Source organism: Fonsecaea pedrosoi (assembly GCF_000835455.1).
Source record: "Fonsecaea pedrosoi CBS 271.37 unplaced genomic scaffold supercont1.1, whole genome shotgun sequence".
Classification (NCBI taxonomy): Eukaryota; Fungi; Ascomycota; class Eurotiomycetes; order Chaetothyriales; family Herpotrichiellaceae; genus Fonsecaea; species Fonsecaea pedrosoi.
The window spans coordinates 2107118-2127611 of record NW_013550615.1 but is presented as its reverse complement, the minus strand read 5'-3'; the positions used below and the strand labels follow the sequence as shown (position 1 = coordinate 2127611).

The window sequence follows — 20494 nt, the reverse complement described above, 5'->3', positions numbered from 1 at the left end:
ATAGCCTCGTGCAAACGAGCAAAGTGCACCACGTTGTCCAGACCCAGTTCCGCTGCTACCCTGACCTGGAATGTCGGCTGCGCTAGATCTTACGATGTGGTCTGGACGCAGGATCATGGCGTGCTCAGGTTATTTAACAGGTTCCGCGTGCCCACAGCAACAAGTCAGTCTATCGAATGGCTTCAACCGCACCAGATTTTCTTTCACTAGATCATGGATTTTACACCCCAAAAGAGCGCTTTAGGCTGCCTTGAGCAGCCCGAAGTAGGAAAACCGCCAGTCATTCTAAGCATCCATGAGACAGCTTCGATAACCAGCTCAGATAGTTCCGAATCGGGTGCTAAGGAGTTTCACGTAAGTCAACACGAAAGTATCGAGCGTGATTGTAGACAGTGTGCTTACAAGACTAGTATACAAAGCCAGCCTGCTCATCCATCTCTTTCCAGTCTTCAGGCGACTCTCTTCCGCGACGACCCGTCGAACATGATGTCTATCAGTCGCCAACAACTACCACCTGGACAAAGCTTTCTGAGACTGTCAGACTTATATACACACGTGGCAAGGTTTCACTGCAACAGCGCGAGCATGAGCAGCAGCCCATCTCTGCGATAGGGAGGTTCAATCACTGCTACGTCTACCCGCTGGACAACCGGAGCGGAAAGAACGAGCGCATATTGCTGGGGCGTTGGGCTCCAAAGATGGAAGTTCAAGATGGCCACGGTACAAGGCAGATTGTTATTCAAGCGGCATCGCACAACTATGCTGGTTTCTACCACCTCACAAAAGAGGCTGAAGAGTTGCAGCACCTAGCGCTTGAGAAGTTACCCGTGGCCGACTCAAGTGCAGTACGATCCCTGGAATCGGCTATGCACGACGGCATTGCCGGATTCTTCTCAGCCAACTTTTGTTGTACTACCAGTACAGGGTACGGTTCCAATCTACTGGCTTTCTCGGCGATCCTGAATGGTGACTGGCTTGTCATGTTTGACGACAAGTGCCACAACTCGATGCACGTCGCCGCATACCTCAGTCATGCCGGACTCGTCAAGAAATTCCCACATGCCGATCTGGAAAGAATGGAAGAAATGCTTGCCGAATACAAAGGCAGATTTACGAATGTACTGGTTGCAGTTGAGGGCTTCTACAGGTCAGTCATCATGTCATCCCATAAATCATTTCTAACCTAAACAGCATGGACGGCACGGTCCCGGCTCTCGACAAGCTCACGCGCCTCAAGCAAAAGTATGACTTCACGCTGCTCGCAGATGAAGCTCATTCCTTGATGTGCCTCGGCCGTTCTGGTCGGGGTTGTATCGAGGTTTGGAATGAACAGCACCCTGACAAACTCGTCCCAAGCGACCTCTTCGATCTGCGCACTGCAACATTGTCCAAGTCAGTAGGCGCAATTGGTGGCATTGTGTGTGGGAAATCTCGATTTGCCTCTGCAGTTCTGAGGCGTCGTGAGGAGATGCTTGTTGCCGGAGTGGATCCTATTCCGACCTCATCTATCATTCAGACTCTGAATGTCTTGGGTCAGCCAACCTTGCTGCGGCGTCATCTTCGGAGGTTGGCGGTAATGACTACCTTCGTCCGCGAAGAACTGCGCCGAGCAGGTATCCATGTCTACGGTAATGCAATCTCCCCCATTCTACCAGTTTACGCAGGCCGGCCCAGTATGGCAGCAAAAATGTCTTATGCACTTAGGAAGGTCGGACTGCTCGCAACGCCTGTATCAACTCCCGCAGTTCCATTTTGGGAGTCCCGCGTCCGCATTTGTCTTTCAGCAGATCACGACAACGACACGGTAAATGGACTTATCGTGGCAATCTTTACGGCTACTCGAAGTATTGGGCTAGTAAGGAACACCAAATTTGAGCCCCGATTGTTCAACTACCTTGAAGAGGCACCTTCGAAGCAGGAAAAAGCGGAGGCACTACAAACGGCCGACTATATTCAACGACTCATTGACCAAGATGTGCTGAGCACAGACACAATCCACCGTGAAGCTATGCTGGATACTGGTCATGCAGTGCGTAGCAAATTTGGGCTCGGCTCTGGAGGTGCGCGCTGGATCACAGGCACGTCAGAACTGCATATCCAAGCCGAGAAGCTCGTTGCAAGACTCACGGTTACTTCCCAGGCTCTTACTTACCCCGACTCATTCGTCGGTCTCATGTCGACCGTTGCAGCTCTCTGTCGTCCGGTATTGGGTTTCAAGAAGCACGTCTTTCTGGTCCCGGAGTCAGCACCCCAGGCAGCCTGGGCAGGGTTTCGCGTCGCATCCAAAAAGGGAGCTCCCAAAGTCCAACAGTACGGTAACGGCATCAACTCGCTACTCGACCAAGTGCGCTCGTGTGGCCGAACGACCTATGTCACCCTTTTAGTCGATTCCGCATTCAAGGGTCAGCGTGACGGGTTGGTAGAGCAGTGCAATCTGATAGAGATGATTCAGAAAATACGCGGCCGGTCCGGCATGACGGTCCTCTTGTACGATAGCGCCGGGGTTGGAAGTCTATGGTCGGGCACCAAACCACGAAGTTTGTCCGCAAGTGCTGTTTCGGCCATGATACCTAAGCTGCGAGACCATCACTTCCTTATCTACGGCTCCTTCTACACAGCGTTTGGCCTGCCGGGCGCATACCTCGCGGGCTCCCCGGTTCTGCTAAAAGAGTTGAGATACACGAGTCGCGGATACATGTTCACGACGTCGCAGCAGCCGTTCATCATGGGCATGGTTGCTGCGGAGCTGCAGCGGATGATGATGGAGGGGGGGGAGTGATGATGCCGGTTCAAACGATGTAGACAAATGAGTCTGTACTTTCGTTTCGTTGTTGGTTTTGTTATTTCCGCATTTTACTGAGCTATCGGACGGGGGAGTGTGAAGTATTCGCATAAGCTGTATTACAATCAATCAATGAATCATGGTCGCCATCACCACCACCGCCGACTACTAGGTACATACACCTTATATATTATAGTAACGTACCTGTCACGCATATCACGCATATCATACTTGCCGCAGACATCACGCGTATTGCCCAAGACAGTCATATCGCACAGGTCGCGCAGGGTCGCACAGGACACATATACATATGACACAGTAATCATGCACCCACCCATTCTACCCATCCAGCATGTATCCACGAACCTATATCTCCTCGTCTCTTACGCCGACACCAACTCCTCCCACGGATTCGTCTCCGTAAACCCCCCTTCGACCACGCACGTGCGAGGCACCTCGTCTGTCTGGGGCAGTTTATTCCGCCACGCCCAACTGTCCACGGGTCCCGTGGAATGGTATTTCTGCCCGACGGGGCGCGACCCCGTCGCGACGTCGCGCCCGAGCATGACGCGGTCGAACACCACCGAGACGGTCTCGGGCGCGTACGCGCTGACGGAGTGGCCGGCGTCGAGGACGCGGGTGAATGACAGGTTGGCGAATTGTTTCACCAGCGCTGGATGCTTCGCCCCGCCGCCCTGGACGGCCTCGTACCCCGCGACAGTGGCAAACTCTGCCTGGTGCGCCCACCGGGCCGCCAGGGCTGTGGCCTCCCCGCCCGTCCACGGACAGCGGTAGTCGCGGTCGCCGAACACGAGAGCGACCTTGACGCCCTCTGTCAGGAGGGATTCGACGTTGCGGAGACCGGCTTGGCGGAAACTGTCGCCCGTGCCGATGAAGGGGGTTGGTGGCGGCAAGAGGCCGTAGACGCCCGTGATGAGCACGGAGTCGTAGGTGAAGTTCAGGGGCACGCCTAGCGAGCGCTGCACGTCGGGCCGGTTCAGATACTCGCTCACAGAGACGTAGTAGGGGCAGGGGTCGGGGGTGGGGATCGCGACGTCGAAGTCGCTTCGCTGGGGTGGGCGTTGCGTTAGTTATATCATGGATACTTATAGAGATGTACGCTGTCGGATGGATAGGAGAGGGAGGGGGAGGGGGAGGGACATGGGGACATGGGGACATGGGTGACCAAGTAAATGGAGAAGGGGAGACAAAAGGGAGGTGTGATATCCAACTCACATTATTGAACGCGTCAAATGCACCGAGGATGCCCTCGCAGCTGGCCGAAGCCGCCAGACACGCTTCGTTGACAGTCTCATTATTCCCGTTGAACTGCGGGTCGCCGGCCAGCCCGACCGAGCGACATCTCTTGATGAGGTCCAAGCAACCCTCGGGTTTCGTGATATTGTCCATGGTCTCGTTGTAGATCGCTTCAGGAATGAACCGCACGTCGTAGGTATTGTTGTACGCGAACTGCGGGTATCCCTGGATGGAGTACTCAAAGTCGATGCACCCGTTGGTTATGCCCAGGGTGTCCACCGTCAGTGCTTTAGTCTTTAGCGGGTGTTTTGCTGGGAGGGTCTTGAGTTTCTTGTCAAACAGCGCGGCGGTCTCGGGGGCCCAGAATCCGCCGTACGAGTTGCCCCAGACGCTGACTTTCTTGGACGAGGTCGAGTAGCCCGGGAAGGAGGAGAGCCAATGCTCGGCGGCATGCCATAGCGCTCTCGCGCTCGACACGGTCGTGTTTGTGGTGTGTAGCGGATTTTGACTGGAGAACGTGCCGACTTGGAAGGTTGCGTTCGTGGCGGGTAAGGCCGCGGAGGTGAAATCTTCTGGTGTGATGAGCAGCGTCTCGATGTCGAAGGTGCCGTTGACGAGTTCGTCGTACGACAACCCGGTCTGGACGGGCTGGTCGAGGTAGAGCATGTTGACGTGGGTGTTGAACGACCACGGATTGATCGTCGTGTCGTTGCCTGCGACGTTGACGTAGCACGGTCCACTTTCACTCGCCAACGCCGCATATATGGAACTCTCGCCAGGACCCCCCGCGAGGTAGATGGCAAGCGGAGCGGTCGAAGCATTGTGTCTCGCCTCGAAATAGATGAAGTAGGTGTTTATGTCGAAGCCGCCGACGTCTGCGAGGATGGACCCAGGAAGATGGACATAACCGCTATAGGACTTGACTCCGTGGGTGGTCTCGCAGATGTTGGTCTGTCACTTTTGTTAGTAGATGGATGTGGCTTTTTCGTATAGATACTCACTTCTTTGTAGGAGATTTTTACTTTGGGGTTGACCTTGGAGGTAACAACATCGAGCCCAGTAGGGGCAGACGGGAACTGCGCTAAAGAGATTGTAAACAGGGTAGACAGCGAGAGTGCAGTAGTGCGCTTCATCTTCGCTTTCATCCGTATCGGGGGGATTGGAGATGGCTTGTGTTCCTGCGAACAACAAGAAATGCGCGGTCCATTCTTATATCTCCTTTGTCCTCGCCGTGCTCGGACGCCTGATATTGTAAGCCAATAGATTAACTCGCAGCCTCGTTGGACACGCACTCCTCGTGAACAACCTGGGGTGCCAGACTCGAAATTTGAGAGGGGCGGAAACGCAGCATAGCCGTGGTATACCTGGTATCTCGCGCAGGGAGCCGTAAAGTTAGCCAACCCCAAAAGCTGGCAGTGGAAGTAATTTAAAAGGCCCTGCTTTGCCGATCGAGGTTGGTTTATACGAGTACGAGTTACTCACAGAACCTGCTGGTGCTGCTGAAGTAGTCCTGGTATGGTCTGGCTTGCTCGGTTTGATGTTATGGATCGAGGCGCAGGCTAGACAGGCGTCGACCCAGAGTGGTTAGTACATACGAGCTGCACCATGTCGTTCCTGGTTGTGTAAACGAGCAGAACACAGCCGATCTATCTGATGAAGGGGCATTAGCGTTGTATTTGAGGCGTCCAATTTTAAAGATGGTAGCTCATATACTCTGGGTCATAGGGGAGATTTTGTACTCGGTATGTGACACCACAACCTCCCGCCAAGCCATCGATATAAAACCATCACCACATAGACACTCACATTCACATCACCCTTCCTCCCCCATGATTCTCCACTATGCCCGTCACCGTGAATTTGTGACATTATAATTTAAACCCCCAGAAAACCTGTCACAAATTCCCCGGTTGAAAAAAGGCGCAACGGCGATAACGAGACCTCATTAAATAATGCTACCTCCTTTGAGTAGGGGAATTTGTACAAAAAGAGTTCAGATCGGGTTTGGTGGGCGGGGCCTTTCTCACCCTACTTTGATGAAATATGATATGTGCTCGCTGTTGCCTCCTCACTCCCCCCTAAGCTTGGGGGTGGTGAGGAGGGTAGCAGATGGTCTCGCCATATCACATCAAAGAAAACAACTAGTTCCAGCGCAGCGCAAGACAGTGGTTCCAATATGAAAAGTGGATGAGGGGCGCTGGAACCTAGTTGTTGGGGGGAGAAAGGTAAGATAAGATGAGCCGATCCGATCTGAACTTTTTGCTGGTTGGAAGTATTGGTGTTCGATTCGCGTTGGCGGCAAAACATATATATATATGTCATCAAAGGTCAGATTTTTGGTGTTGGCTGTAAAACGCCAAGGTAGTGAGTGTGACAATCTTCACATGATATCCATTCCCATATTCAACGACCAAAGTTCACACGTGGCTCGATCCCTTCAGAGAATCGAGTATCACACATGGCTTATGAAGCGAGTCAAACCAGGAAGATATCTCCTGAGCATCCCGCTCGCGCCAGATCCGCGATAAAAAGGTCTTGGTGGCTTCTTGCACGACTGGCATAAATTGATCAACGTACTCATCCACATCCTGTACCGCTTTGGTCCGTGCCACCGGGTCTCGAATCTCGATAGCCGCAGTGATAAAAGGCAGCGTGACAAACCGGAGCGACCGTCGTGTCGTCCGTCGAGCCAGCTCGAGCTCCATCAGCACCTCACGCGACCAGATGTCTGCCTGATCGTCCTGCTGACCAAAGGAGTGTTGGAGGCGATGGGCGAGAAGCAGAGCCGCCAATCGATACACCCTCGCTTGTGCTAGGAGGTGCACCACTTCGACGGGCGAGAACTTGTTGACGAAATTCTTTGGCGGAGACGGCTGCCATGCGTTCACGGCAGCTTGAATACCGTTGAGATGCTGATGGAATGTGGCTATGATATCGGCGTTGCCGGGGTTGACCAGAGAGTGGCTGATGGCACAGAGATCGTAGTAGTATGGCAGGAGAGGGAGGCAGAGTCCCAAGTGGCGATCCACGCCGGTGGGTGATGGTGACTGGATCTTGAGTGTCGGCTTCCGGCGGTGGACCGCGCAGTCCATCACCTCGAGCAATACGAGAAAGACGAGCCGAGAATCTGTCTCAGGGGTCGATGCCATCGGCTCAATGTAGGGCTTGACAGTGCTGAGACAGTAGTGGCAGATGTCGGGTACACCCACGCCCACGGCGGTGTAGATATACATTGCCAATGCATTTCCCAGGGTCAGACACAACGCGGCATCCTCGGGACTTGCTACTGGCAGCATACGCAATGTTCTCATGGCGGACGATGCACGGCAGAGGTTAGTGTCCACGTTCACACCGGGCGTGATGTCGGCATGAGACGCTCGCAGCCCACCTGCATAGGCGAGATAAGCATCTTTGAGTACAGGCCAAGCGGCCGGCAATGGAGCTTCCAACGACCGCCGTTGGGCGTCCTCAAAGCTAGGGCTGACCACGGAGAAGCGCAGGGTTTCGGGTTGGTATAGGAGATAAGACATCAGTTCCCTCTCTTCCGGGCGGAGATCAGGGACGTCCCGCAGCCAGTCACCGACGTCGTGTTGCGATAGATTGCTCGTGCTTGACTCGCTGGATCTTGTTTGAGAGGCCCCGCGCTCTTGGTGTTGGGGCTTTCGACCCGCCTGTCGTAGTGGGCGCACATTCAGGCAAATATGACCAAGCCTCTCACATCTGATACACTTGGAAGTCATGGCGGTACGCTCGCACCGTTCCTTGAGTGAATAACATCGGTCACACGCAGTCCGGACTCCACGGCGCCGGGGCGTAACTGACGCCATTTTGACCTTCCAGAGTAACCCGGCAAGAGGACACCAGCAAATGAAGAAGGGAGGGCGAGAGAGCACAGCGACTGATTCGCAATGTAACAGAAACGGGACTTTTCTCGGGTGAACACAATCAATGGCCACTAGTAAACTCGTCCTCGCTATCAATCAGGGAGCAAGGTTCACGAGCCTGAACAGAATCAATATTCCGGTCGCGGTTCACACGCTTATTGTTAAGAGTACTGTCTCGAAGACAACACGGTAAGAGGTTGGTTTCCAAAGTTGGAACGGGACACAACGTGGTGTCGCAGGTGGGGAGTTTCGAATAGATTGTCAAGCTCCCGATTGGCGCAACCAGCCAGGAATCCACAATCGACCGGAACGATGACCGGAGGGTTGGATAGAGGATTAGTTCTTCTTGACACGAAGTCAAAGTGAATACCGAAAGACGGAGAAACAAAAAGCCCAGCTCTCGCGGGATACGAGTCCGATGAGAGATAAGGGATGCAGGAGGGGAACGTCGCACCAGAACCCTGCCCGTCGGTGACAGGACTGGGAGGCCTGACCCAAGCCTTCTTCTCAGCCGCGTGGGATAGGATTATTTTCGAACCGGAACCGGCGAATTCTTAAATTATTTGAGCACTATACGGTGTGTCTCCGCCCCAGTTACTCCTAGCAAGATGAATCATGGTGTTTGGGGACAGAGTCGAGAGCTCGCAACGCAGTATAAGAGTGCCAGCCATGGAGGTCTCCTATTACAGCAAAGGCAATCAACCGTCTAATACTCTGAGAAGCAGAAGACGTGCAGAGCAACATGTCGAGCGCACCCAAGAACTACCAAGCCATCGCGGCCGAGAAGCAGTGGGAACGGCAGTCCAAGATCCCTAAAGAATGGCTGCTACCCTCTGAACAATATCACGGGCTCACAAATCTCATGCAAGTACCGCAGACGTGTGGCATCTTGAACGACACCGAGTACAACATCACCTCGAACTTTGACGCAACCGCCCTTCTGGAGAAACTCAAGGATGGTGTTTGGTCGGCGGAAGAGGTCACCGTGGCTTTCTGCAAGAGGGCAGCCATTGCGCAGCAACTGGTTTGTCAATCCACTCCTTCGTCTCGTGGCGTATCTTATATTATAAAGCTCACTGGGTCGACAGACCAACTGCTTGACGGAGATTTTCTTCGACCAGGCCATCGAGAGAGCCCGTGCACTTGATCATGAACGGAAACAAACCCCTGAAAAGCCGCTGCGTCCGTTCCACGGCCTCCCGATCTCGTTGAAAGATAGCTTCCAGGTTTCTGGATATGATACATCGACAGGATTGGCATGTTTTGTCAACGAACCAGCAGAGGAAGACAGCGGGACTGCGGCCATGCTGCTTGAGCTGGGCGCAGTGCTGTACTGCAAGACCAATCTTCCACAGACAATCATGACTGGCGATAGCCATAACAATGTGTTCGGCAGGACCTTGAACCCTCGCAATACGGCATTGACGGCAGGTGGAAGCACTGGTGGTGAGGGTGCTCTCCTTGCCCTTCGAGGCAGCGTGCTCGGAGTCGGTACGGATATTGGCGGGAGTATCCGTATCCCCTCCCTCTGCAACGGCATATATGGATTCAGACCCAGTGTCGGACTGGTTCCCCATGGTGGTGTAAGGGACCTCACAACTCCTGGTACAGATGGGGTGCGCTCTTCGGCTGGACCGATGGCCACGTCGCTTCGGGATGTTGCTCTTTTCCTCAAAACGACAATGTCAGCACAAACCTGGCGGTATGACAGCACGGTGATATCGATACCGTGGGTGAATCTCGAGCCCAAGAAGAAGCTTCGGATAGGTGTCGTCGCCGACGACGGTATGTACACTCCTTCGCCACCGGTTCGACGTGGCCTCCAGAAAGGAGCGGACCTTCTGCGACAAAATGAGGATATTGAACTCGTACCGCTTTCCTTGCCCAGTGTCAAAGACCACTATTTCGACCTGATTCGGTATTGGACGTTGCTGGGAAGCGAAGTAAGCTGCAATGTCCCATCTCCTCTTACTCGAAACTTTTGGAAGAAGAAAGACTGACACGAGATATCTCCCATCTTAGAACTATCTCGAGCTATTCGCCCGAACCGGAGAGCCTGAAGTTCCTTCTGTCAAAGCAATCGGGATCAATAACTTCCCAGGCACCGATCTGCGGGGATTCTTTGGCCTCAACGTGCGTCGTCAAGCAGCAGCACGCGAATACCTCAGGCTCTTCCTCGACAATAGCCTCGACGCGATCCTGATGCCGCCGGCGCAGCACACAGCCGTGCCCTTGGATCAGTGGACGACGGCGACTTACACTGGCTTGTGGAATTATCTCGACTACCCGGCCGTCGTCATTCCGGTAGACACAGTGCGCGAATCCGACGTGGTGGATGACCCCAGCAATGCCCGATTTGGCGCTGAGGATGCTCGCATGTATAGTTTGTGTATGTGAAACGGTCCTTCGATTTCGAATTGCATGACCCTGCTAACCTCTCACACCTGGCAGACACGGGACCCGAAGACTACAAAGACGCGCCTATATCTGTGCAGCTGGTTGGATACCGATATTGCGATGAAGCATTAGCCAACACCGCTGCCCGGGTTGACTCAATCATCAACGGCACAGCATGGTCAGGTTAACAGAGCCTGTTGGGCACATGGATCCACAGCTTTGATGTTTGAACCGGGAGATTTGAAGCACTGGCATCATTGTCACCTGCGAGGGAGGTTGCTTTGGGAGCCGCCATTACGGCTGGCCGCGGTTACATTGTAATAGGTCTCGATAGATTTCACCTTGAGGCACTGGCCTGTCCAGAGAGGCAAACGGTTGGGACGTTAAAATGAAGTCCATTTGGCCAAGAGTTGCTCTATTTGCAACATACCTCTGGTGTTTCTCTCGAACCTTCGTAACCTAGTGGTACAGGTCGGGATTCCATTCTTGTAGTCTTCGGTTAAATGTCGGATAGATTTGTGGGGCTTGGCAAGTCCCCGCCATCGTCATCCGCTGCGTCGCTGCAACTTCCAACAGGCCTCGAACATCACCAAAGTCAATTCGTTTTCAGACCACAGGCATCGCACTTCGCCAGGCCCTGCGCATATCTCAAGTTATCGATACTGTCTAGGCGAACCCAAAGACACCTCTCGCTCCAAATCTCTCATTATACCCAACTGCTCTCTGGTGAATCACCCGAACAGTTAGCCGCCGTATCCGTCAGCCAGAAACCAAACCCGCGTGCTGGTCTTGTGCGCTCTTCTTCCGATCTCGATCAATATGTCTGGCCTCGAGAAGGCTCTCTTCAACCTCAAGGTGAGTCCTCGGCATTTGGTCAATCGGCCTAGATGCTGCACGGCTGCCTCCCAACCAGCAATTGTGGGCGGATTTGCTTGCAACCAACACTCCCCATGCCAGTGTCCATAGACTGACGATACACCCATCAGTTCACTTCCAAACAACTCAATAGGCAAGCTGCCAAAGCCGACCGAGACTCCCGCGCCGAACAAGCCAAGCTCAAGAAAGCCCTGACCCAAACCCCGCCTCAACCCCAGATCGCTCGTCTCTATGCCACAAACTCGGTGCGCAATTCCCAACAGCGGATCCAGCTTCTGACATTGGCGGCTCGTATCGATGCCGTGGCCGCCCGGGTGCAAACAGCCATAACCATGCGCACCGTGACTGCCTCCATGGCTCAGACTGTCAAGGGGATGGATGCCGCATTGAAGAACATGGACTTGGAAAAGATAGGAGCTGTGATGGAGAAATTTGAATCCCAATTTGAGGATCTCGACGTTGTTACAGGCTACTACGAGGGTGTCGCAGGTGGTGTTGAGAGTCAACAGGTTGGGGTGGAAGGTCAGAGTGAGGTTGAGGCTCTGATGAGCCGGGTCGCCGATGAAGCGGGAGTGGAGCTATCACAGGAAATGCAGCAGAATGTGCCGGAGCAGGAGTTACCGGCAAATGAAACTGCAGAGAGGGCGAAACTTGAGGAGGGCTTGGGAGACAGATTGAGGGCCTTGAGGAATTGACCCGCTGTTGGCACAATGTCTTGTACGGGATGATGATTGTTTCCCGGTTTTAGTTCATGCTGGCTAGATTGCTTGAAGCGAGAGAATCAATCAGGGAAAGGGATACGGCGTTTGAGGGTACAATGTAGCTTTTCTGCCAATATACAAAAGGTTCAGCATGAGAGCCTCGTGGAGGCGTGCGTATACTTGTTCCCACGCCCTCATCTATACATATGTGTACATTGAACGATGCTTGACAGAGCCACCACAAATGAGCCACGCAGGTAAGTCAAGTCACGACTAGGACCGCAGAATCAAGTGAGACAACAGCGGGTATATATCCCGGGAACTGCTTCATTTACCTAGGTACAATGGCATTATTCGCCATATACGGGAAAATGCGCTCGTAGAATATGTACCGATACTTCAGACACTGAAAGGGGGTTCGTTATGAGCTGCCTTTCTCGAACACGTTTGACAACTGTGGTCACATGGCGAGTTGCTCAACGCGTCTCACCCTCTGGTGCGTGTTATGCGTCACCCTTGTCTCGGTGGCACACGTCTCTTTAAGCCGACCCTGGGCTTTGGGATCTCGAAATCGTTGAACACGGTTCTCCCCTTGTCTGACCGAGACAGGCCGACCCTTCGGACGCGGCGTCTTCTTTGGAGGCGTTCTGCGCCGTGAAGTCGAGACGAGCCCAATCTGACGACCAGAGTCAGGGACAAGACAACGTCAGCGGTTGCCTCCGCGAGGTCCTGACGGAATGACTGGCGGTCTCATTGGGGCTCCGTTGAGTGCCGAAGGGACAAATAATCCTGGAAGTATGCGAGTGCCCAAGCGAGAGTCTGAGCAATGGGTTCTGCAGCGAGATGTGCCGTTGTCCATTTGTCATCTATCTGTCTCCTGAACTCCCAGAACCAGCTTATGGGTCAACCAATTGGGATGGAACGTGGATGAAGAGAGGCGGAAGAAACTCAGCACGTGCACGGACCGCGAAGCCGTCCTCGAACCAAAAACACCAGAAACCTTCATTCAGACCTTGTGACACGCACCTCGTTCGCTTATCTGCGGAACGTCATATGGCGGATTTCCTCCGCGGTTTTTATTGTTTGTTGTTACTCACTTGCATGGCCCCTAGAGAGAAAATAGGTCACAGGGACAGGGAGCATGAACCGTGCCATGAACAGGGACTGGCGGCTAGGCAGTGCCACACATGTATTGCCTCGACTTTGCATCACTTCTCTACAAGGCTATATGAGGTTGATAGAACTCGGAGATCTCCTTCGTCAACGCCTCTCTCACTATCGATCCGCACAGCTTTGCGTACGGGTTGGTCTTGACCGCCAGCTGCCGCGCAGTCTCGTTTCCATAGCGGCCTCCCGCCCCAAGCTCCCGGCTCCCAGCTTCCTCCAGATCCTCTCTCGAAAGATCTTTAAGATGCGGCACGGCGCTAAGCATCTGTCGCTTGTCATCGGACTTGCTCGCCAGAAGCAACAGATAGCCTCTGTGTGTATGTGCAGACGCGAGCACCTTTGCGTCAAAGTCCAGAAGGGTTGCGTTTGGTCCAGTTGGAGTTAGGAGTGAAATTGCCTGGGCAAGGTCTTGAAGGATCTCAGCCACGACACCTGGGTTCCCAGGAAGGTCTGCGTCCCTGATGAGCATTCGCCGTGCTTGCGCCCTGTTGTTCCATGCGGAGGCGTATGAGGGTTCATTTGTGATGATTTCGGTCAATTGGGCGATTGAACGCTCGATGTCACCTCGTTGGGGCTGCTCTTGATTGATTGATCGCAATGCAAGTCGTTCCTGTTCCCGAAACCTCTTCTCCCTGCTGGGTATTCGATCATCAAGTCTGCTGCTGTTGATAGTGACAGTGCTTGATAGTGAGGCTTCTGGGTCGAATAGTGCCGACAAGACACTGGAGTCATTCGCACTCAGTCCAGAGGCTGCCATCCTGACAAGTCGTTTTTGGATAGAAGATGTTGATTGTCTGTGGGATGGTTCCTGGTCGACTTATGAGCAAGATGGTGCTTCAGTGCAAATGCGGAAGCACAACCATGCAAGGAACCGATGCTCTCAAGTTGAGGTAAGAGCTTTACGCGTCTCACCGTTCCAACCCTGCTTTTCTTTGTCAAGGTAATGCCCATTGTTCGCTTATTCGCGGAACATGTGCCCGGAGGTGCCTTGGTGCCTTCCGTCCCCACAACTATTGAGGCACCTCAGTGTAGCATATGAGCAGTTACATAGCACATCCAACGCGTCTTGATAGCGAGTTTCTTTCCTCACTGCATGTTGCACACTCTTCTTCCCCCTTCACAACCCTCCAAGTCTCACGAGAAGCAAGAACTTCAAGATGGCGCCCAGTGCCGTAGCCCCCACACCAATGCCCATCCATGAAATCAGACCCAAATCGGTCCATAACAGCATGGAGTCGATGCAGTCATTGCCAAACACATCCAAAAAGGTTGCAAGTTATCGAGGATATGATCATGTTGCGTGGTGGGTAGGAAACGCCAAACAGGCGGCAGCATTCTATGTCTCTCGGATGGGTTTTGAAAGAATTGCATACCGTGGTCTGGAGACGGGGTCGAGAGTGGTGGCCTCGCATGTTGTCCGCAACGGGGATGTTGTTTTCGTACTCAGTTCGCCGCTGCATGGGCCTGACTCCAAGGTCCCCTGGCTGTCTGACGACGATCGAGCTCTTTTGAAGGAGATGCACGATCATCTGACTACCCATGGGGACGCTGTCCGTGACGTTGCCTTTGAAGTTGACGACGTTGCTGCTGTATACGACGCTGCCGTTGCGAAGGGAGCTTATCCTGTTGCAGCACCAGCAAGCACGAGCGATGACTTTGGGACCACGACGACAGCATCCATCAGAACATACGGAGATACCATTCATACTCTTATCGAGCGACAAAAGTATCAAGGGGCTTTCTTACCTGGTTATCGATCCGTGACAGATGCCGACAAGACGGCCAAATACCTTCCGTTGGTCGATTTGGCCGTTATTGACCATTGCGTGGGTGAGTTTTGACATGCGGACTGCACAGTGAGCTCCCGTGCTGATTTCTCCAGGGAACCAAGATTGGGACGAAATGGAGGCCGCTTGCGAGTACTATGAGAGAACACTGGGCTTTCATAGATTCTGGTCGGTGGACGACAAGGACATCTGCACCGACTATTCCGCGCTGAAGTCGGTCGTGATGGCCAGTCCGGACGAGAAGATCAAGATGCCAATTAACGAGCCTGCCAAGGGCATCCGGAAATCCCAAATAGAGGAATACATCGACTTCTATAACGGCGCAGGTGTCCAGCATATTGCGCTGAGAACCGACGACATCATCACCACAGTCACCAACCTCAAAGAGAGGGGGATCGAATTCATCAGCGTTCCAGACACTTACTACGAAACGATGTCGAAGAGGCTAGAGAGCGCCGGCATGAAGTTGAACGAAGACTTTACAGCTCTGAAGAAGCTGGGGATCCTCATCGACTTTGACGAGGGCGGGTACCTGCTGCAGCTGTTCACCAAGCACTTGATGGACAGGCCGACAGTGTTTATCGAAATCATCCAGAGGAATAACTTTTCGGGGTTTGGGGCGGGGAATTTCAAGGCTTTATTCGAGGCCATTGAGAGGGAACAGATGGCGCGTGGTAATTTGTGATTGATAGGAAAACTAATGCCATCTCAAATTGCTGCAGACGTAGTTGTTGTGTGCAGAGCATGCTGATGTTGTTGTAAGATATAATAAAGGAAGAGCGAGACAAAGAGTTGGAGCACGACAATAAGCCAAAGTCGATCTCCGAGGCTGAAATGCGGAACGCCTTCCGACTTGCTGCCGTTGAACATAAACTCTGCCTCTTCTTCTATTCCACGTGTATCCAGTAACATCGGGGTATGTACGTCAATGGTATCCTCTAGGGCATGAATCAGCTCAGTCCCCTTCAGGGTCGTGTTCGACAAGCCTGCGATCCGTGTAGACGCAAGAAAGTGAGATGTCCGGGCGAACAACCCAGCTGCAGTTTCTGCACGCGCCTCAACCAGCAATGCAGCTACACACGCAGCAGCAGCAGCAGCGATACGCGCGGATATCGCGTCGAGAAAGACAGATCAGGTGGTAGACCAACTGTGTGATTGCTCCGCAAAGCCCTGGGGAGACAAACATAGCTCACGGTCTACGTAGGACGATGGCCATTCCGAACGACAACGCGTCCAGAAACTGGAGGCCAGGATGGAGCAGATTGTCGACGCCGTCAAGTCTGTGAGCTCCATTCAACAACTTGTAACAAACTGCCATGACTGACGTTTCAGTACGCTTGTGGAGCTCCAATCGGGACAGTCGTCGGCCAGACTCCATGGGACTTCGACGCCGCGACTCAGCGCCTCGTCCATTCTGTCACAGGAAGACATTCAACACGATGGCACGGCTCCACCTAGCGTCTCAAGATTCGATCCCTTGCACCGGTTGTTCACCTTGGACCTTTCCTCAGTCGGCAATGCTGACCAGTGCCAGACCAGATCCTCCGCCGGACGTGCTCCAGACATTGGTCAAGCTGTACATCGACCGAATCGCAGACCAACCTCTGCCTCTCTTTGACGTCAAAAGATTGCCTTCTCGTGCGCAGAAATTCTCAAGAGGGCTTTTAAGAAGCTTTCTTGCCTTGACTGTCAGATACTCGGACAGTGATTTCTACAGCAACGGCCGATTCCGCGCCGTAGACTTCTACAAGAATTCGGCGTCAGAATTGTTGTTTGCCCAGGCCGCAGAGCCCTCTGGCGACCTGGATACTTTGATGGCTTTCTGCCTGCTGTGCCTCAGCGAGATTGCAGGTACGTCAAGGCGTTGTAAGGATTGTATTAAGCTAACGAAGGATCCGGCAGATGGGAAAACAACAAGAGCTTGGATGGCTCTAGGCGTGGCTGTGCGAATGGCCGTATGCTCCAACACAATGTTCAATGCCGCCACGAGTACGACAGTCTCTGCAAACTCCGAGCTGTCCAGATGTTGCTGGAGCCTGTTCATACTTGACCGAATGCACGGGAGCAGCTTTCGTTGTCTTCCGGCCATTTCTAGTGAAGAGGCTATGCCTGAGATGCCCCCTATTGCAAAACGGCCGTCATTAACTCTGCCAAACAGACTCGCGGAGTTCGAGGGTGCGGAGGAGAAGGACGCCGGTATTAGCTCCTACGCTTTACAGTTATTGTCTATATGGGGTCGCTTGATGTCGTACCTCAAGACCATCAAACAGGGCAATCTTGAAGAGCCATGGGCCGCCAACTCGGTGTATCAACAGATCAAGTCGGAAATGTCTCGGTTCGAAACTGTGCTTCCGGAAGCCCACCGATTCAAGAACAACAGGTTTCATGACAGGACACCTTCAGAGCTGGAAGAGCAGCGTGCCTATTGGTCAGCTTGGGTCTTCACACAATGCATCTACCACACGATACATTGCACCTTGAACCACCCCTTTCTCCATATTGCTAGGATCCCAGGTCGACCACGACTGCGCTCTCCGTCGTTCCTTCAACACGCAACTGACCAAGCGGTACTGCACTCGGCCTGGGTCGTCCTTGTTCTAAGATTATGCGAGGAAAAGCACTTTACCATCTTCGATCCGTTTGTCGGTCACTTGGCCTCGATGATTACAACTGCGCAGTTCTTTTTGAAATTCTCAAAGGACGAGTCGCTGGCAGCAAGGGCCTCGAAAGATTTTGAAATGCTGAGAAGCTATGTCGAGAAAATGGCGAATACCCACAGTCACCTGCTGCACACCGTGAGTACCTCAAGCATCCCCTTTCCTGGTGTCATTGGACTAATCCTCTGCAGGTTTCGAAGCTTTCTAGACTTGCACATTTCGCAACATCACACGTCTATGCGGCTTCGAACAGTCCACCAAAGGTCGAGACTGCACTATTATGGGATCTGCTCGACTATGCGGTGTCATCGTCACCCGTTGTCGACAGCGGCGACTCCTCCGACAATGTGGAACTGAACGTGAATACTCAGTTTCTATCACCAATCAACCCAGACACACCCTTACCGCGAACAGCCCTACATAGCTCTCAAGAACTTAGCTTGTCTGGGCCAACCATGTGGAGTGATGCAACGTTCGAATTCGACATGGCTGATATCTCGAACTTGCCTGATATGTCCCCCTTGATGACGCAAAGTGAGATCTGGACGGGTGGTCACCTGTGAAAGGTGGATGCTCCATATTTGAAAATCGAGACCTTTGAGAGACTCGTGACTCACGTCTCATGTCTTTTCTAGCACTGGCGAGACAAAGACCGGAACGTGATTTTTCTCCGGGGTGTCGACAAGGCTGAATGTTCACGAGGCTGAGCTAAGCCCAATGCCAGATCCGAAGTTCTTCCGCCTGCGCATCATGTTCACCCCCTTGAGGACAACTCAACAATTCCCAACGGCTCCACGCTGGCATCTCTTACAAGCCCCCGACTCCTGTACACAAAAGGACGCGTATTTCTCTGCTGCCCACAACCTTGGTCTATCGTTAAACAACCCTCCTCTTGATATTTGGAAAGAGACGCGTCACTCCTGAAACATACGACTTGTCGCAGGACACCGAGATGCCCAGCATGTGGCTCACGGATATGCAGAGTATGCGCTCCCGGATTTTCTTCTATGCTCAATTGTACGGTTTGAGGCTGACTACTCACAGAGGTTGGTGTCGCATTCTGCTCGGGAGGTAAATACATCTGCTGGATGCTCTGAAAGTCGCAAACGCTAACCGGCAAAAGGTGGATTGTTCTTGTTCGGAGGTGTCCTCATGTTCTTTGATCGCTCTATGTATGTGTTCTTAACCACAGATCCTGGACGACATGCTAACATCTTGATAGGCTAGCGATGGGAAATGTTCGTTCACCCGACGATGCCGCAGTCACTGTACGCTGACTTGAACTCGTAGATCCTCTTCCTGATCGGCCTCACCCTCATCATCGGAATCCAAAAGACGTTTGTCTTCTTCGCCCGACGTCAAAAACTCAAAGGCACCGCTGCGTTCATGGCAGGCATACTTCTCATACTGATTCGGTGGCCACTGACTGGATTCCTGGTTGAACTCTACGGCATCTTCGTCCTCTTTGGCGACTTCTTTGCGACCATCGCATCGTTTGCCGGCAATATCCCCATTGTGGGCCCATACATCCAGATGGTATTGCAGAAGATCTCGAGCGGGCGGCGGAATGCAGAATTGCCAGTATGAAGATTGGGGATACATTTTGAGACGTCTCTATCACCTTGACAACCTGGATTGCCGCGCGTGCAGATTGGTACACGGTGGTCTCAGGAACGTCTGCTTATGTTGACCGACAACCCATGCATGGCCACGAGTGGGGTCTATGCAAACGACTTCCTGAGATTGAAATGAGCCCGAATATCCATACATGTATGGGCTGTGCATACTCCATACTCTTCACTGAATCACCAGCCTTCCCCGTCCTCGAGAAGATGAGCACTGAAAGACAGTCATAAATCTCCAGGACATTCGGCCGTTTACTGGCACCTTGTACATGGATGTGCACGCGCGCGGGGGTCTATGGTTGACCTTGTTGTGCAAACCTCACGTTCCGCGCATACCTACACTCTGCAGACCTGTGGGAATGCATTACCCACAATACGACCGGCAGATGTTATCGACGGCAGCCAGAGCTCTACTGCCACACAAGCGAGATCAACAGATGCTGCCTCCGTGACAAAGGTCCCAGATCATCAATCACGGGTTTAGTATTTGTCGCCATCACTCTACGATTGAGCGAGAGCCTCACTATGGAAGGCGGATGGAATGGGCCAAGGATTTACATGCTTCACCACAAGACGAGGTCCGAGGCAAGCGAAGTGGGCACAGGTCGTTGGGACTCCACCGAAGGCAGCTTGGAACGAAGCATGTTGGAGGAAGTGAACCCCCGAGGGAGTATGGGTGTGCACATTCACAGCTCACAGCCAATTCTTCTCATACGCAGCCTCCTTGACCTCTTCATGGGTACTGGCATGGCTACTGGCATGGGTATGGATATGGATATGGAAATGGACCTGGGCCTCAGCGCAGAGCACAATGCAAGCACATATACCTACTGTATGCCCGCAAACCGAAAATACAACAAGGCCCATCCCATCATCGCGATCCTCCTGCGAGTATTCCTCCCTCGCCCATGACGTGGTTATTGGTTTACGTGTGTCTTGTTTTAAGCAGTAGCTGAAGCGTCCGTCGTCACAGCTTTCTCTCCCTCCCTCTCAAGGGCTTGGAGATCTCAAATCACGTAATGTAATCACAATGGACGGCGTTACTCACATGATATTATCCCCCCTCCTCCCCCTTTTTCAACCATCTCTATCATGTGACAAGTAAGTACGATGTTCGAGGGTATTAGTCACATGATGATACCGGGTATAATGACAATGAGCGGGCGTTATCTCACGTGATGGACGCGTACCGTATACCATATACTTGCCTCGTACACGCAGGTGCAGGGTTTCTACATACATACATGTATGTAGGGGGTGGGGTAGTATGTATGGCGTACATGTATATGAATATATGTATCTATGTATGCTTGCCTACCTACTGGCTCTCTGGCATAGATGTGTCGTTTTTTCATGTATCA

The 20494-nt window shown here is 52.9% G+C and overlaps 10 protein-coding genes across 10 annotated transcripts; 7 read left to right on the top strand and 3 right to left on the bottom strand.

Annotated features, from left to right (window-relative positions):
- Window positions 1-213: 213 nt before the first annotated feature.
- On the top strand, window positions 214-2779 carry Z517_00775 (uncharacterized protein; the record flags this gene model as incomplete). Its single annotated transcript, XM_013433739.1, has 3 exons — window positions 214-354; window positions 447-1147; window positions 1192-2779. 3 exons carry the CDS (start codon window positions 214-216, stop codon window positions 2777-2779), a joined length of 2430 nt encoding a protein of 809 aa, XP_013289193.1.
- Window positions 2780-3165: 386 nt separating this feature from the next.
- On the bottom strand, window positions 3166-5172 carry Z517_00774 (uncharacterized protein; the record flags this gene model as incomplete). The annotated part of the gene is made up of 3 exons (XM_013433738.1): window positions 3166-3852; window positions 4019-4990; window positions 5041-5172. The coding sequence occupies 3 exons, from the start codon at window positions 5170-5172 to the stop codon at window positions 3166-3168; spliced, it is 1791 nt and encodes a 596-aa protein (XP_013289192.1).
- A 1284-nt stretch (window positions 5173-6456) lies between these two features.
- Z517_00773 (uncharacterized protein) lies at window positions 6457-7866 on the bottom strand (the record flags this gene model as incomplete). The annotated part of the gene is made up of 1 exon (XM_013433737.1): window positions 6457-7866. One exon carries the CDS (start codon window positions 7864-7866, stop codon window positions 6457-6459), a length of 1410 nt encoding a protein of 469 aa, XP_013289191.1.
- Window positions 7867-8665: 799 nt separating this feature from the next.
- On the top strand, window positions 8666-10508 carry Z517_00772 (uncharacterized protein; the record flags this gene model as incomplete). The annotated part of the gene is made up of 4 exons (XM_013433736.1): window positions 8666-8947; window positions 9012-9866; window positions 9946-10312; window positions 10375-10508. The coding sequence occupies 4 exons, from the start codon at window positions 8666-8668 to the stop codon at window positions 10506-10508; spliced, it is 1638 nt and encodes a 545-aa protein (XP_013289190.1).
- A 631-nt stretch (window positions 10509-11139) lies between these two features.
- Window positions 11140-11891, top strand: Z517_00771 (uncharacterized protein; the record flags this gene model as incomplete). The annotated part of the gene is made up of 2 exons (XM_013433735.1): window positions 11140-11175; window positions 11307-11891. 2 exons carry the CDS (start codon window positions 11140-11142, stop codon window positions 11889-11891), a joined length of 621 nt encoding a protein of 206 aa, XP_013289189.1.
- Window positions 11892-13113: 1222 nt separating this feature from the next.
- Z517_00770 (uncharacterized protein) lies at window positions 13114-13821 on the bottom strand (the record flags this gene model as incomplete). The annotated part of the gene is made up of 1 exon (XM_013433734.1): window positions 13114-13821. One exon carries the CDS (start codon window positions 13819-13821, stop codon window positions 13114-13116), a length of 708 nt encoding a protein of 235 aa, XP_013289188.1.
- Window positions 13822-14221: 400 nt separating this feature from the next.
- Window positions 14222-15536, top strand: Z517_00769 (4-hydroxyphenylpyruvate dioxygenase; the record flags this gene model as incomplete). Its single annotated transcript, XM_013433733.1, has 2 exons — window positions 14222-14894; window positions 14947-15536. The coding sequence occupies 2 exons, from the start codon at window positions 14222-14224 to the stop codon at window positions 15534-15536; spliced, it is 1263 nt and encodes a 420-aa protein (XP_013289187.1).
- An 832-nt stretch (window positions 15537-16368) lies between these two features.
- Z517_00768 (uncharacterized protein) lies at window positions 16369-18071 on the top strand (the record flags this gene model as incomplete). The annotated part of the gene is made up of 3 exons (XM_013433732.1): window positions 16369-16702; window positions 16754-17646; window positions 17700-18071. The coding sequence occupies 3 exons, from the start codon at window positions 16369-16371 to the stop codon at window positions 18069-18071; spliced, it is 1599 nt and encodes a 532-aa protein (XP_013289186.1).
- Window positions 18072-18460: 389 nt separating this feature from the next.
- Z517_00767 (uncharacterized protein) lies at window positions 18461-19095 on the top strand (the record flags this gene model as incomplete). Its single annotated transcript, XM_013433731.1, has 5 exons — window positions 18461-18491; window positions 18553-18579; window positions 18632-18680; window positions 18731-18746; window positions 18799-19095. The coding sequence occupies 5 exons, from the start codon at window positions 18461-18463 to the stop codon at window positions 19093-19095; spliced, it is 420 nt and encodes a 139-aa protein (XP_013289185.1).
- Window positions 19096-19658: 563 nt separating this feature from the next.
- Z517_00766 (uncharacterized protein) lies at window positions 19659-20045 on the top strand (the record flags this gene model as incomplete). The annotated part of the gene is made up of 1 exon (XM_013433730.1): window positions 19659-20045. The coding sequence occupies one exon, from the start codon at window positions 19659-19661 to the stop codon at window positions 20043-20045; it is 387 nt and encodes a 128-aa protein (XP_013289184.1).
- Window positions 20046-20494: the final 449 nt, after the last annotated feature.